We start from the raw sequence: 16,657 nt of genomic DNA on the forward strand, positions 1-16,657 counted from the left end.
GGTTTCATTTTGGACATGCCTGCCTTAAGCGTACTAGTAACGTCTACCCCACCAGTGCAAACTAGGTTCCCTTTTCATTTTTGCCCCTGCCCTTCCAAATGTCTCTGTACGCCACTGCATTTCATCTGTTTTAGAATGATGATGAGGTAGAATTTGCATAAGTAAGATGAGAAATAAAGAGATGAATTAACTTTATGATGAAGACATTGGATCAGAAAGCTGCCAGAGCTCTCGGCAGCATCTCCTCTCTCTCTCTCTGAACATGGAGGCTCCGGAGGAAGCTGAACTCTGCTTTCCCCACATCAACACCTCCTGCAGGAAGACGACGGGTCCTTACGTGGAGACCATGGTCACTTACACTGTGCTGTCCTGCATCATTGTGCTCACTGTGATTCTTAACCTGCTGGTCATCATCTCTATCTCCCACTTCAGGCAGAGTCAAAACTTTTTCACATGGCTACATAGGCAGCATCACTTTTTTTATGGCATATGTGGCTGTAAATGCAACTTGCTGTTTTTCTAGTCCTCTGTAATATTAGTATGATAACTGTTTTTAACACAATTTCTACATACAACATGAATGGTTTCAGTGTTGATTTTCTCTGATTTCAGGCAGCTCCACACCACCACCAACCTCCTCCTCCTCTCTCTGGCTGTCGCTGACTTCCTCGTTGGTCTCCTGCAGATGCCAGTCGTTCTCCTCCAAAACCAAGGCTGCTGGTTTTTGGGCGATTTCATGTGTGTTGTGCATTATTTCTTCGCTGCCCTCCTTGTCAACGTTTCAGTGGGATGCATGGTGCTCATATCAGTCGACCGCTATATAGCAATTTGTAACCCCATGTTTTACACCACCAGAGTCACTCTGACCAGAGTTAAACTCTGTATTTGTCTGTGTTGGATATATCCCGGTGTGCATGGCAGTTGGATATACAGGGATGTCTTTAAACAGCCTGACATGTATAACACCTGCTATGGAAGTTGTGTAATTGTGGTTGGTTTTGCTGAAGGACTTGTTTCTATGATTGCCACATTTTTAGGCCCCATTTTAATCATAGTAGTTCTGTATTTGAGAGTGTTTGTGGTGGCTGTGTCTCAGGCTCGGGCCATGCGCTCTCACGTCGCAGTCATCACAGTGGAGCGTTCCCAGACTGTAAAAGCAATGAAATCTGAGATTAAAGCGGCCAGGACTCTCGGTATTGTTATTATTGTATTTCTTCTCTGCTCATGTCCATATTATTGTTTTGCTGCTGCAGCTGAGACTACCTCACTTGGGGCATCCTCTTCAATCATCATTATGATTTGGTTAATCTATTTAAACTCGACTTTTAACCCTGTGATTTATGTCTTTTTCTACCCGTGGGTCAGAAAAACCATTAAACACATTTTTACTCTTCAGATTCTACAGCCTGGCTCCCGTGAAGTGAGTGTGATGTAGAAGGAGAGAGACTCTGGAGAAAATATTGAATTCAAATATGTGAAAGCCTCCTGTTTTGTATTGTTTCTGTTTACTGGATGCAAACATCGTTGTGTGTTTTAATCCTGCGAATTTGAAAAAGAAAAAAAAGGCCACAAAACACTGGCACTGATGTCACCAGTAGTTTAGTGGAGTGTAGTAATCACACATGAGTGATGAGCAATAACATAAATAAATATGAATTAAAATGGATGAATTTACTGGATGCAAAGATCTTTATGTGTTTTAATTATTGTGATTTTAAAAGATAAAAAATGGCCACAAATCGTTAGGTAAAATCTTCCTAAAATCAAAGTGGTGACAACACTGATGTCACCAGTAGATCAGTAGAGTGTAGCAATTACACAAAGTACATGAGTGATGAGCAATAACAAAAATAATTATGAATTAACATTATTATTGAATGCTTTATAGGGGATGTGCATGGACATACATAAAAGACATAAAAGACAAAAAAAAATTGCATTAGAGCCACAGGCAAAGAAGACTGAAAGCACAGGAGTAACATACAATAAAAATAAAACCGTTATATGTTGTTAACTGAACACATTCCTGTCCATTGCTTTTTGAATTTAAACCCATATTTTTCATATACATTACTGTGCAAAAGCCTTAGCCCACTATTGTTTGTTTTAGCAATGCTTTAATGACCATACAGTATACTTATCACTTAATCATATTATTGGAACACTTCCAGACAGCATGACTGTATTTTTGAAATAACATTTTCAGAAAAAAGGATTAAAATGTTTTTGGTGTGACCTGCCCTTACATTTGAACAATAACAATACTATTGGCTATATCTGTTGTGGAAAAAGTTCAAGTTTATTCAAGACTCTTTAATAGATTAGACCAACTTTCAGTCATTATTCAAATCCAAATGCCACTGACTACACTATTGTAGTACAATACAAATGGACATGGAGCCCTGAGACTTTAAATGGCGGTAACAGTTCATGATTGATGGGAAAACAGTTTTTTTTTAATAACACATTGGTTTCATGGTAAGAAAATTATGGATTTAAATGACTATGTAGTATTTTTTAGAACATCTGAGCAAAATGACATACAGAAAAGGCTGTATAACAGCAAGAAAATAAATGCATAAACATATTACTCATATAACAGACTTAAAAGGGTGTAGATAATTATACATTTGTCTAAAATGTGTTTTTCTTTACGTCCTGGTTTGCAGCCATGTTGTTTGTGAGAGGAAGTGGCAAAGCAGCAAAGTCAGTGATAATGTGTCAAAACCTCATACAACTACACCTCAAGAAATCTGAAATATCTCTTTTATTAAGTTGTCCAAGTCCAGTGTTCTGTCATTAAATGTTTGTGATCAGAAAAACTTTAAGTAGCAGTGAATTATTTCCCCCCAAAGTGGAAAAGCTGTGTTTGAATCACCAAAAGCATCAATATTAATGACAAGGTGCCACGACCGGCTCAAAGGCCACAACAAAAGTGGGAGATGCACAACTAACTACGTATAAACAAAAGTCACATTCATTAAATAAATGTGCAAACAGAAATAAAGAGGTGTGTAAGTCAGAATAAGTGGAGTATGAATGCAATTAAGCACATGTAGTGCATTGTGTCAGTGTCTAACAAAGGAACAGCTAAACAAACAAATCATCCTGGTGCTGGTGAAGGGATTGCATGCTGGTTTCTGGGGAGGCGGGGTTAAATAGGCTGGGAGGCCTGGCCAGGTGCTATCAGTTACTCAATTAGCTCAGCCTGAGACCTGCAGGTAAAGGAGCAGAGCACCAGTAACTCTGGGCCGTCACACAAGGGTCATACATTGCTGCAGTTGAAACCATTGTTGCAGTAGTGAGCAGGTTTTGATATGTAATGAGCGCGCATGCGTGAGTGTTGTGTTGTGGGAATGATGCCTCAGGAAAAGAGTCAACAGCATGGTTTGGTTTCTGGTCTGTTTTTGTTACATAACTAAGTACAATAAAGTACAAGACAGTTGACTCACAACAAGAAGGGCACCGGTTCAGACCCTGCATTCCAAAGAGGGTCTTTCTGAGTGGATGTTATCCCCATGTGTGTATGGGTTCTTCCCTAGTTCTCTAGTTTTCTCCCACAGTCCAAAAACATGCAGATTTGGGAATTCCGTAAATTGGACACTCTAAAATGACGGTAGGTGTGAGAGTGAATGGTTGCTTGTCTCTATGTGTCTCTGTGATGGACTGGCAGTCTGTCCAGGGTGTACCCCGCCTTTCACCAGATGTCAGCTGAGATTGGCACAGCTCCCCCATGACCATTCAGGTGGAGGATAAGAGTGGTAGAGGATTTACAAACAGCTCATTGGGTGCACATGGACAGCGCATGGGCGAACTGAATGTCCGCCCCACCATTAGGTGGAGTATTAAGCCCCGCTAATTAAGCAGAAAAACATTTTGATGACAGAAGAAGTAGTTGCCAAGGATATTTATCTTCTATCTTGGCGACCCTCACCATCTGGCTGATACCCTGACTCCCCTGCCCGACTGGCCTTTCAACTGTGAGACACTCACCAGACATGTCCAGGGGAACTGTAGGATCGTTCTCTTCTTCTTTGGTAGGAATGCATCCTATTCCCTGCGTACAGACTTGTACCGTAACCCGATGGTGAAGTGAGATACTACAGGACCCTGAGGCGCGAGTATACCAGGGTCCACGATATGCACTTTGGCATGCGCGGCAAGTATACCAAGGCCTTAAGTAGACAGATCAGATATTCCCTCCAATGCAACTCGTTTATCCTTAAAAATGTGACTGTAGCGACTGACGTAAACACACATGGGCATGACCCATGATCACATAAACCCTTTTGACCTGTGGACTCACTCCGAGGTATCACATCTTTTAAGCCTTTGGAACGTGGAATAGGAATTTAAAATCTCGAAATAACTTTTACTTCCGTTCTGGCCTAACAATTTTTAGGTCAGTAGCTTATCCCACTCAAGTGTTAACCAGTGTAAATGCAGATTTCACATATGAGTCACTTTTGAAAGACAACGTTAGGAGGTTGGGTAGCACTGTTGACTCACAGCAAGAAGGTTACAGGTTAGAATCCCAGTTCAACCGAGAGCCTTTCTGTGGCAAGAATCTTTTGGTCCACATTTAGAAGTGAAATGGGCCTATAGTTGCTACATTCAAGGGGGTCTTTGTCTTTTTTTAATAAAAGAGAAATGTTAGCTTCCGATAGGGTTGGTGGCAAACTGCCGCTATCAAAGGATTCATTATAAACGTTAACCAAATGTGGGGTTATTAGGATTGAATATGCTTTGTAAAATTCTACCACAAACCCGTCAGGGCCCGGGGATTTTCCACTTTGTAGCTGTCCAATCGCTTCCTGTACCTCAGCCGCAGTGATTGGTGCGCCTAATTTGTCAGACAGACTACTATCAACTTTAGGATATGAGAACATCTCCAAGGGGTTATGGCTCTTCCAAACCTCAGGTGAGTACTCAGACGTGTACAAGTCGGAGTAGAAATTCAAAAACGCATAATTTACCAATTTGGGGTCAGTGACCACTGTTCCCGATGACAATTTTATCCTGGGGATTAGTCTCGAGAGAGCTGCAGTTCTAGCCTGATGGGCAAGGAGTTTGCCCGCCTTATCTCCCATTTCAAAAAAATTTAGTTTCAACCTTAGATGTTGACAAGAGATCAAACTCAGCCTGAAATTTGAGACGTTGGTCATAAAGAGAGGGAGTAGGTGCGGCGGCATATTGTGTGTCAATACTAACTATTTGATCTAAGAGCCACACCATCCTCTCCGTGTCCACTTTTTTCACAGTAACCTGCACCGTGTCAAGTTTAGCTTCGAGAGAGATAAACGCCGCCCCAAGCTCGGTGGACAGCGCCGCCGATATAGAGCGGCGGTGTTCTAGCAAGCTAGTCAGAGCGGGCATGCTAATCTGATTATCCATGGTGGTCGAGTCGTCTCTCGCGGTTTCTCTTTCCTTAGCCAACCTGGTTCCGGAGGCCATGAGGCATGTGCAAAATATTACTTCTTCTTACATAGAAGTCGAGTCGGGTTTGGGTTGCAAAAAGGTATGTTTTTACAGGTCAGCGCGGGAGAGCACGATGCATGCATCTACTCCATTCCCCTCTCCACCGGAAGTCCAAGGGCAAAAATTAGAATATATTAAAGGGTCCAGACAGCTTCCTTGTGGAATACCGCATTCCACCTCTAGACTGTCTGAGAGGCTCCCATTAAAGAAAACCCTTTGTGTTATTTTTGACAAGTAACTACTAACCCAGGCAACTGCATGCAGCGAAAACCCGTAACACTTAAGCTTTTGGAGTAGGAGGTCGTGATCAATCACATCAAATGCTGCGGAAAAGTTCTGCCATAGGTGGGTGTTGAAACTCTTTCTGACAGGGGAAATTCCATAGTCGATATCCCCAGTATGACAGTGTTCCAACGGTGTCCTTAGATGAAATGAGGGCTGTAAATGATGTCCCTGTATACTTCAATAACATACCAAGGCTTTCTTGCATATCTCCAAAGACAGAGCACTTTAAAAAGTGACACACATTGCGACAAAACACAACTTGAACTTGCTTAATTAAGCAATACTATGTTGATGTTCAATTCAGTCCCCAGTGCCGGGCAACCTTTGGCCCCAGGTTGCATTTTGGACATGCCTGCCTTAAGCGTACTACCAATGCCTACCCCACTGGTGCGCACTTTTCATTTTTGCCCCTGCCCTTCCAAATGTCTTTATGTCTTTGCACGCCACTGCATTTAATCTGTGTTAGAATTGAGGTTGCACATTCAGACGTAGCAGGGAACAGTTTTTTTACTCTGGCCTTATGATGAGGTGGAATTTGCACATGTAATATAAGGAAGGAAAGAAATAAATGAACTGCATGATGAAGACGTTGGATCAAATAGCTGTCAGAGCTCTCGGCCTGCTCTCCTGCACCAAATTCCATAGACAAAATCCACAATATGACAGTGTCCCATAGGATGTCCTTAGATGAAATGAGGGAAGTAAATGATGCCCCTGTATACCTTAATACCGTACCAAGGCTTTCTTGCTTATCTTCAAAGACAGCACTTTAAAGGGTGACAAACGGTGCGAAAAAACACAACTTGAACTTGCTCAATTAAGCAATAATATGCTGATATTGTCTTTGAATTCAGTCCCCAGTGTCAGGCTGCCTTTGGACCCCAGGTTTCATTTTGGACATGCCTGCCTTAAGCGTACTAGTAACGTCTACCCCACCAGTGCAAACTAGGTTCCTTTTTCATTTTTGCCCCTGCCCTTCCAAATGTCTCTGCACGCCACTGCATTTCATCTGTTTTAGAATGATGATGAGGTAGAATTTGCATATGTAAGATGAGAAATAAAGAGATAAATTAACTTTATGATGAAGACATTGGATTAGAAAGCTGTCAGAGCTCTCGGCAGCATCTCCTCTCTCTCTCTGAATATGGAAGCTGAACTTTGCTTTCCCCACATCAACACCTCCTGCAGGAGGACGATGGGTCCTTACGTGGAGACCATGGTCACTTACACTGTGCTGTCCTGCATCATTGTGCTCACTGTGATTCTTAACCTGCTGGTCATCATCTCTATCTCCCACTTCAGGCAGAGTCAAAACTTTTTCACATGGCTACTTAGGCAGCATCACTTTTTTTTATGGCATATGTGGCTGTAAATGCAACTTGATGTTTTTCTAGTCCTCTGTAATATTAGTATGATAACTGTTTGTAAAAAAATTTCTACATACAACATGAATGGTTTTAGTGTTGATTTTCTCTAATTTCAGGCAGCTCCACACCACCACCAACCTCCTCCTCCTCTCTCTGGCTGTCGCTGACTTCCTCGTTGGTCTCCTGCAGATGCCACTCGTTCTCCTCCAAAACCAAGGCTGTTGGTTCTTGGGCGACATCATGTGTGTTGTGCATTATTTCTTCGCTGCCCTCCTTGTCAACGTTTCAGTGGGATGCATGGTGCTCATATCAGTCGACCGCTATATAGCAATTTGTAACCCCATGTTTTACACCACCAGAGTCACTCTGACCAGAGTTAAACTCTGTATTTGTCTGTGTTGGATATATCCCGGTGTGCATGGCAGTTGGATATGCAGGGATGTCTTTAAACAGCCTGACATGTATAACACCTGCTATGGAAGTTGTGTAATTGTGGTTGGTTTTGCTGAAGGACTTGTTTCTATGATTGCCACATTTTTAGGCCCCATTTTAACCATAGTAGTTCTGTATTTGAGAGTGTTTGTGGTGGCTGTGTCTCAGGCTCGGGCCATGCGCTCTCACGTCGCAGTCATCACAGTGGAGCGTTCCCAGACTGTAAAAGCAATGAAATCTGAGATTAAAGCAGCCAGGACTCTTGGTATTGTTATTATTGTGTTTCTTCTCTGCTCATGTCCATATTATTGTATTGCTGCTGCAGCTGAGACTACCTCACTTGGGGCATCCTCTTCGATCATCATTATGATTTGGTTAATCTATTTAAACTCGACTTTTAACCCTGTGATTTATGTCTTTTTCTACCCGTGGGTCAGAAAAACCATTAAACACATTTTTACTCTTCAGATTCTACAGCCTGGCTCCCGTGAATTGAGTGTGATGTAGAAGGAGAGAGACTCTGGAGAAAATATTGAATTCAAATATGTGAAAGCCTCCTTTTTTGTATTGTTTTTGTTTACTGGATGCAAACATCTTTGTGTGTTGTAATCCTGTGAATTTTAAAAAGAAAAAAAGGCCACAAAATACTGCCACTGATGTCACCAGTACTGTAGTAATCACAAATGAGTGATGAGCAATAACATAAATAAATATGAATTAAAATGGATGAATTTACTGGATGCAAAGATCTTTATGTGTTTTAAAAATGATTTTAAAAGATAAAAAATGGCCACAAATTGTTAGGTAAAATCTTCCTAAAATCAAAGTGGTGACAACACTGATGTCACCAGTAGATCAGTAGAGTGTAGCAATTACACAAAGTACATGAGTGATGAGCAATAACAAAATTATTTAATGCTTTATAGGGGATGTGCATGGACATACATAAAAGACAAAAAAAATGTAATTGCATAAAACCGTTATATATTGTTAACTGTCCTTGATTCTAACATATTACACAGTGATATTATAGATTTCATGTGTGTATGGATATATATTAAGAAATCTGAACACATTCCTGTCCATTGCTTTTTGAATTTAAACCCATTTTTCTCATATACAGTACTGTGCAAAAGCCTTAACCCACTATTGTTTGTTTTAGCAATGCTTGAATGACCATAGAGTATAATTGTCACTTAATCATATTATTGGAACACTTACAGACAACCAGAAAGCATTACTGTATTTTCGAAATAACAACATTTTCAGAAAAAAGGATTAAAATGTTTTTGGTGTGACCTGCTCTTACAATTGAACAATAACAAAACCTTGATTCGCTATATTTGTTGTAAAAAAGGTCAAGTTTGTTCAAGACTCATTAATACATTAGACCAACTTTCAGTCATTTTTCAAATCCAAATGCCACTCACTACAAAATTTGACAAATACAACAAAAATGTGCATGGAGCTTTGAAACTTTGGATGTCCATAACAGTTAATGGTTAACAGGAAAACATTTTTTTTAGTAACACATTTGTTTCGTAGTGAAAAAATTACTTCACACCCAGTTGCCAACCGCTCCAGTGGGAGTTGAAGATCACGGCCCGATGAAGCAAACAGGACAACATCTGCAAAAAGCAGAGACCCAATCCTGGGCCCATCAAACCGGACTCTCTCAATACCCTGCTATATCTAGATATTCTAACAATAATAATAATAATAATATTAATACTAATAATAATAATAATAATAATAATACATCAAATTTATATAGCGCTTTTATAGACACTCAAAGACACTGGCATATTCTGACATTTAAGGTTATGAACAAAACCGATGACAATGGGCAGTCCTGGTGGAGTCGAACCCCTAACAGAAACAGATCCGACTTACTGCCGGCAATGTAGACCAAGCTCTGATTACCGGTAATAATGGGACAGAATGACCATAAGGGTTGCGGTACCCTATCTCCCAGCACACTCCCAGAGGGACATGATAGAACGCCTTCTCCAAGTCCACAAACCACATGTAGACTGGTTGGGTACCCCAGCTCTTACTTACTTCTAGCTCTTGTTTGTACCCAAAAGTTTAGATGCAATTATTGTAAGTCGCTTTGGATAAAAGTGTCTGCTAAATGACATGTAATGTACTGTAATGCATGCCCCATTAGTTCGCACTAGGTGTCCTTTTCATCTTTGCCCCTGCCCTTCCAAATGTCTCTACACGCCACTGCATCTCATCTGTTTTAGAATTGAGGATGTACATTCAGGCGTAGCAGGGGACTGTTTTTTTACTCCGGCCTTACTATGAGGTGGAATTTGCATATGTAAGATGAGGAAGGAAAGAGATAAATTAACTGTATGATGATGATGTTGGATCAGAAAACTGTCAGAGCTCTCTGCAGCATCTCCTCTCTCTCTTTCTGAACATGGAGGCTCCGGAGGAAGCTGAACTCTGCTTTCCCCACATCAACACCTCCTGCAGGAAGACGACAGGTCCTTATGTGGAGACCATGCTCACTTACACTATGCTGTCCTGCATCACGATACTCACCGTGATCCTAAACCTGCTGGTCATCATCTCTATCTCACACTTCAAGTAGAGTGACAATTTCTACACTTAGTTCCAGCATATGATGAAAATTAGGTCTCATATGCAACCATGTTTGAAAGGTCCTTGAAGATTTTCTACTATAACTATGAATGCACTTATCTGCTTTAGTAGTTTTCCTAGTATTATATGTTGTTGGTTGTACATAGAACATCAGTTGTCAGTGTTGATTTTCTCTGATTTTAGGCAGCTCCACACCACCACCAACCTCCTTCTCCTCTCTCTGGCTGTCACTGACTTCCTTGCGGGTCTCCTGCAGATGCCACTTCTTCTCATAAACAACGAAGGCTGCTGGATCTTGGGCGACGTCATGTGTGTCGTGCATTACTTCTTTGCTGGCCTGGTTATCAGCGTTTCAGTGGGATGCATGGTGCTCATATCAGTCGACCGCTATATAGCAATTTGTAACCCCATGTTTTACACCACCAGAGTCACTCTGACCAGAGTTAAACTCTGTGTTTGTCTGTGTTGGATATTTTCTGTTGTACATTGCAGTTGGATATTGAGGGATGTTTTCAAACAGCCTGACATGTATATCACCTGCTATGGAAGTTGTGTAGTTGTGATCGGTTTCGCTGAAGGACTTGTTGATATTATTGCCACGTTTTTAGGCCCCATTTTAATCATAGCAGTTCTGTATTTGAGAGTGTTTGTGGTGGCTGTGTCTCAGGCTCGGGCCATGCGCTCTCACATGGCAGTCGTCACAGTGGAGCGTTCCCAGACTGTAAAAGCAATGAAATCTGAGATTAAAGCAGCCAGGACTCTCGGTATTGTATTGGTAGTTTTTCTTCTCTGCTCATGTCCATATTATTGTTTTTCTGCTGCAGCTGGGACTACCTCGCTTGGGGCGTCATCTTCGATCATTATGGTTTGGTTACTCTACTTAAACTCGACCTTTAACCCTGTGATTTATGTCTTTTTCTACCCGTGGGTCAGAAAAACCATTAAAAACATTTTTACTCTTCAGATTCTGCAGCCTGGCTCCCGTGAAGTGAGTGTGATGTAGAAGGAAAGAGACTCTGAAGAAAATATTAAATTCAAATGTGTGAAAGCTTCTATTGATCTTGTCAAGCCTTTCTGTTTACTGGATGCAAAGATCTTTGTGTGTTTTAATCCTGTGAATTTAAAAAAAAAAAAGAAAGGCCACAAAACACTGGCACTGATGTCACCAGTAGTTCAGTGGAGTGTAGTAATTACACATGAGTGATGAGCAATAAAATAAATAAATATTAATCAAAATAATAATTAAATGCTTTATAGGGGATGTGTGTGGACATACATTAGCAGCTTCAAAACTGCAACAATAAAACAATAATGAATTGCATTAGAGCCACAGGCAAAGAAGACTGAAAGAACAGGAGTAACATACAATAAAATTAAAATGTTTATATATTGTTAACTGTCCTTGATTCTAACATATTACACAGCTATATCATAGTATTAATGTGTGTATGGATATATGTTAAGAAATCTGAACACATTCCTGTTCTTTGTTTTTTGAATTTAAACCCATTTTTCTCATATACAGTACTGCCTTAGCCCACTACTGTTTGTTTTAGCAATGCTTTAATGACCATACAATATAATTATCTTTCAATCATATTATTGGAACACATCCAGTCATCCAGACAGCATGACTGTATTTTCGAAATAACAAAATTTTCAGAAAAAAGGATTGAAATGTTTTTGGTGTGACCTGCCCTTACATTTGAACAATAACAAAACTAATTGGCTATATCTGTTGTGAAAAAGTTCAAGTTTATTCAAGACTCATTAATAGATTAGACCAACTTTCAGTCATTATTCAAATCCAAATGCCACTGACTACACTATTGTAGTACAATATAAATGGACATGGAGCCCTGAGACTTTAAATGGCGGTAACAGTTCATGATTGATGGGAAAACTGTTTTTTTTTTGAATAACACATTGGTTTCATGGTAAGAAAATTATGGATTTAAATGACTATGTAGTATTTTTTAGAACATCTGAGCAAAATTACATACAGAAAAGGCTGTATAACAGCAAGAAAATAAATGCATAAACATATTACTCATATAACAGACTTAAAAGGGTGTAGATAATTATACATTTGTCTAAAATGTGTTTTTCTTTACGTCCTGGTTTGCAGCCATGTTGTTTGTGAGAGGAAGTGGCAGCAAAGTCAGTGATAATGTGTCAAAACCTCATACAACTACACCTCAAGAAATCTGAAATATCTCTTTTATTAAGTTGTCCAAGTCCAGTGTTCTGTCATTAAATGTTTGTGATCAGAAAAACTTTAAGTAGCAGTGAACTATTTCCTCCCAAAGTGGAAAAGCTGTGTTTGAACACCAAAAGTATCAATATTAATGACAAGGTGCCACGACCGGCTCAAAGGCCACAACAAAAGTGGGAGAGGCACAACTAACTACGTATAAACAAGAGTAACATTTATTAAAGAAATGTGCAAACATAGAAATAATGACGTGTGTAAGTCAGAATAAGTGGTGTATGAATGCGATGAAGCACGTGTAGTGCATTGTGTCAGTGTCGAACAAAGGGACAGCTAAACAAACAAATCATCAAGTGCGTGTGATGTAGAAGGAGAGAGAGACTCTGAAAAAATTATTAAATTAATATGTTTTAAAGCCTTCTGTTGATTGTGTCAAGCATTTCTGTTTACTGGATGCAAAGATCTTTGTGTGTTTTAATCCTGTGAATTAAGAGAAATTGGCCAAAAAAAGTTTAAAAAAAATCAAAGCCACTGGCACTGATGTCACCAGTAGTTTAGTGGAGTGTAGTAATTACACAATGTAAATGAGTGATGAGCAATAACACAAATAATTATGAATACAATTATTATTAAATGCTTTATAATTATATAAATATATAGTATGTGTATGTACATACATTAGCAGCCTAAAAACTGTAAGAATAAAATAATGAATGCATTGAGGGCTGCAGATGATGTCCCTATGTACCTCAATAACATACCTCAATAACATTCTTGCATATCTTAAAAGACATAGCACTTTAAAAAGGTGACATACATTGCGATAAAATGCAACTTGAACTTGCTTAAGCAATAATATGTTGATGTTCAATTTCAATTCAGTCCCCAGTGTCAGGCTGCCTTTGGACCTAGGTTGCATTTTGGACATGCCTGCCTTAAGCGTACTAGTAATGCTTGCCCCACCGGTGCGCACTAGGTGCCCTTTACATTTTTGGCCCTTCCCAAAATATCTCTGCACGCCACTGCATCTAATCTGTTTAGAATTGAGGTTGCACATTCAGGTGTAGCAGGGGATTGTCTTTTTACTCTGGCCATGTGATGAGGTGTATTTGCATATGTAAGATGAGGAAGGAAAGAGATAAATTAACTGTATGATGAAGACGTTGGATCAGAAAGCTGTCAGTGCTCTCTGCAGCATCTCCTCTCTCTCTCTCTCTCTCTCTCTCTGAACATGGAGGCCCCAGAGGAAGCTGAACTCTGCTTTCCCTACATCAACACCTCTTGCAGGAGGACGACGGGTCCTTACGTGGAGACCATGCTCACTTACACTGTGCTGTCCTGCATCACGATTCTCACCGTGATCCTAAACCTGCTGGTCATCATCTCTATCTCACACTTCAAGTAGAGTCACAACTTCTGCACATGGTTCCAGCATACGATTACATTTAGGTCTCTCATGCAACCATGTTTGAAAAATCCTTAAAGATTTGCTACTGTAGCTATAAATGCACTTATCTGATCTTGTAGTTCTTCTAGTATTATATATTGTTGGTTGTACATAGAACATCAGTGTTGTCAGTGTTGATTTTCTCTGATTTCAGGCAGCTCCACACCACCACCAACCTCCTCCTCCTCTCTCTGGCTGTCGCTGACTTCCTCGTGGGTCTCCTGCAGATGCCACTTCTTCTCCTCCACAACCAAGGCTGCTGGTTCTTGGGCGACGTCATGTGTGGCATGCATTACTTTCTCGCTTTCCTTGTTGTCAGTGTTTCAGTGGGAAGCATGGTGCTCATATCAGTCGACCGCTATATAGCAATTTGTAACCCCATGTTTTACACCACCAGAGTCACTCTGACCAGAGTTAAACTCTGTGTTTGTCTGTGTTGGATATTTTCTGGTGTACACGGCAGTTGGATATTCAGGGATGTCCTAAAACAGCCTGGCATGTATAACACCTGCTATGGAAGTTGTGTAGTTGTGGTCGGTTTTGCTGAAGGACTTGTTGATGTTATTGCCTCATTTTTAGGCCCCATTTTAATCATAGCAGTTCTGTATTTGAGAGTGTTTGTGGTGGCTGTGTCTCAGGCTCGAGCCATGCGCTCTCACGTCGTAGTCGTCACAGTGGAGCGTTCCCAGACTGTAAAAGCAATGAAATCTGAGATTAAAGCAGCCAGGACTCTCGGTATTGTATTGGTAGTTTTTTTTCTCTGCTCATGTCCATATCATTGTTTTGCTATTGCAGCTGAGACTGCCTCGCTTGGGGCGTCATCTTCGGTCATTATGGTTTGGTTAGTCTACTTAAACTCGACCTTTAACCCTGTGATTTATGTCTTTTTCTACCCATGGGTCAGAAAAACCATTAAATACATTTTTACTCTTCAAATTCTGCAGCCTGGTTCCCGGGAAGTGAGTGTGATGTAGTAAGAGAGACTCTGAAGAAAATATTAAATTCAAACGTGTGAAAGCCTTCTGTTGATTGTGTCAAGCATTTCTGTTTACTAGATGCAAAGATCTTTGTGTTTTAATCCTGTGAACTTAAAAAAGAAAAAAAAAGGCCACAAAACGTTAAGTAAATTCTTCCTAAAATCAAAGCCACTGGCACTGATGTCACCAGTAGTTCAGTGGAGTGTAGTAATTATACATGATTGATGAGCAATAACACAAATAATTATGAATTAAAATGATTATTAAATGCTTAGCAGCTTTAACACTGCAAGAATAAAAAAATAATGAATTGCATTTGATATTCAGACTGAAAGCACAGGAGTAACATGCAATAAAAATAAAACTGTTGTATATTGTTAACTGTCCCTAATTGTAACATATTACAGTTTCATTATAGTATTTATATGTGTGTATGGACATATATTAAGACATCTGAAAACATTTGTGTGCATTGCCTTTTGAATTTTGAACCCATTTTGCTAATATACTGCATTGTACAAAAGCCATTATTAATTAAGTCTTAACACATCCAGAAAATACAGGAAACATGTATAAAGTTTAAAAATAACAAAATTATCAGGAACAATATTATTAAAGGAGTATTTAGTGTGTTACATTTGAACAATAACACCACCCTTATTCTCTATATCTGCTGTAAATAAGTTATGTAACATCAGGTTTAATCAAGATAGGCTTGTGCTTTACATTCACGTATGATTTTATGATCATTAATACATGATACCAACTTTTAGTCACAGCTTTCCAATTCAAATGCCACTGACTACAGAAATTGATAAGTACTACATAAATGGGCATGGAGCCCTGAGACTTTAAATGTCCATAACAGCTAATGGTTTCATTGGGAAAAAATTATGGATTTCAATATTATGCAGTATTTTTTTAGAACACCTGAACAAAATTATATGAACATATTATAACAGACTTAAAAGGGTGTAGATAAGTAAACCTTTTGTCTAAAATGTGTTTTTCTTTACGTCCTGGTTGGCAGCCTTGTTGTTTGTGAGAGGAAGAGGCAAAGCGGCAAAGTCAGTGATAATGTGTCAAAACCTCATACAACTACACCTAAAAAACCCTGAAATGTCCCTTTTGTTAAGTTGTCCAAGTCCAGTGTTCTGTCATTAAATGTTTTTCAGACTGATCAGAAAAACTTTAAGTGGCAGTGAATTATTTCCTCCCCAAAGTGGAAAAGGTATGTTTGAATCATTATTAATGACAAGGTGTTACGTCCGGCTCAAAGGCCACAACAAAAGGGGAAGATGCACAACCAACTTCATATAAACAAAAGTAATATTTATTAAATAAATGTGCAAACATAGAAACAATGAGGTGTGTAAGTCAGAATCAATGGTGTATGAATGCTATGAAGCATGTGTAGTGCATGTTGTCAGTGTCCAACAAGGAACAGCTAAACAAACAAATCATCCTGGTGCTGATGAAGGGATCGCATGCTGGTCTCTGGGGAGGCGGGGTTAAATAGGCTGGGAGGCCTGGCCAGGTGCTCCCAGTTACGCAATCAGCTCAGCCTGAGACTTCAGGTAAAGGAGCAGAGCACCAGTTTACAAGTAACAGGCTCTGGGCTGTCACACAAGGGTCACACATTGCTGCAGTGGCAAGCATTGTTGCCGTAGTGAGCAGGTTTGGTATGTAATGAGCGTGCATGCGCAAGTGTTGTGTTGTGGGGATGATGCCTCAGGAAAAGAGTCAACAGCACGGTTTTGGTCTCTGGCACGGCATGTGTGCAGAAGTATATCAAGGCCTTAAGTGGACAGATCAGATATTCCCACCAATGCGACTTGTACGTCCT

The 16,657-nt window shown here is 39.9% G+C and overlaps 4 protein-coding genes across 4 annotated transcripts; all 4 read left to right on the forward strand.

The window, feature by feature from the left end:
* The first annotated feature begins 262 nt into the window (after positions 1-262).
* LOC131455561 (trace amine-associated receptor 13c-like) lies at positions 263-1,435 on the forward strand. The gene is made up of 2 exons (XM_058623279.1): positions 263-432; positions 613-1,435. The coding sequence occupies exons 1-2, from the start codon at positions 263-265 to the stop codon at positions 1,433-1,435; spliced, it is 993 nt and encodes a 330-aa protein (XP_058479262.1).
* A 5,523-nt stretch (positions 1,436-6,958) lies between these two features.
* On the forward strand, positions 6,959-8,069 carry LOC131475022 (trace amine-associated receptor 1-like). The gene is made up of 3 exons (XM_058652813.1): positions 6,959-7,065; positions 7,247-7,505; positions 7,731-8,069. Exons 1-3 carry the CDS (start codon positions 6,959-6,961, stop codon positions 8,067-8,069), a joined length of 705 nt encoding a protein of 234 aa, XP_058508796.1.
* A 1,921-nt stretch (positions 8,070-9,990) lies between these two features.
* LOC131475026 (trace amine-associated receptor 13c-like) lies at positions 9,991-10,977 on the forward strand (the record flags this gene model as incomplete). The annotated part of the gene is made up of 3 exons (XM_058652828.1): positions 9,991-10,160; positions 10,359-10,629; positions 10,843-10,977. Coding segments are annotated over exons 1-3 (576 nt in total), but the record flags the coding sequence as incomplete, so codon positions are not given.
* Positions 10,978-13,618: 2,641 nt separating this feature from the next.
* LOC131475033 (trace amine-associated receptor 13c-like) lies at positions 13,619-14,808 on the forward strand. The gene is made up of 2 exons (XM_058652841.1): positions 13,619-13,788; positions 13,989-14,808. The coding sequence occupies exons 1-2, from the start codon at positions 13,619-13,621 to the stop codon at positions 14,806-14,808; spliced, it is 990 nt and encodes a 329-aa protein (XP_058508824.1).
* Positions 14,809-16,657: the final 1,849 nt, after the last annotated feature.

This window comes from Solea solea, chromosome 2, assembly GCF_958295425.1.
Source record: "Solea solea chromosome 2, fSolSol10.1, whole genome shotgun sequence".
NCBI classification, from domain to species: domain Eukaryota; kingdom Metazoa; phylum Chordata; class Actinopteri; order Pleuronectiformes; family Soleidae; genus Solea; species Solea solea.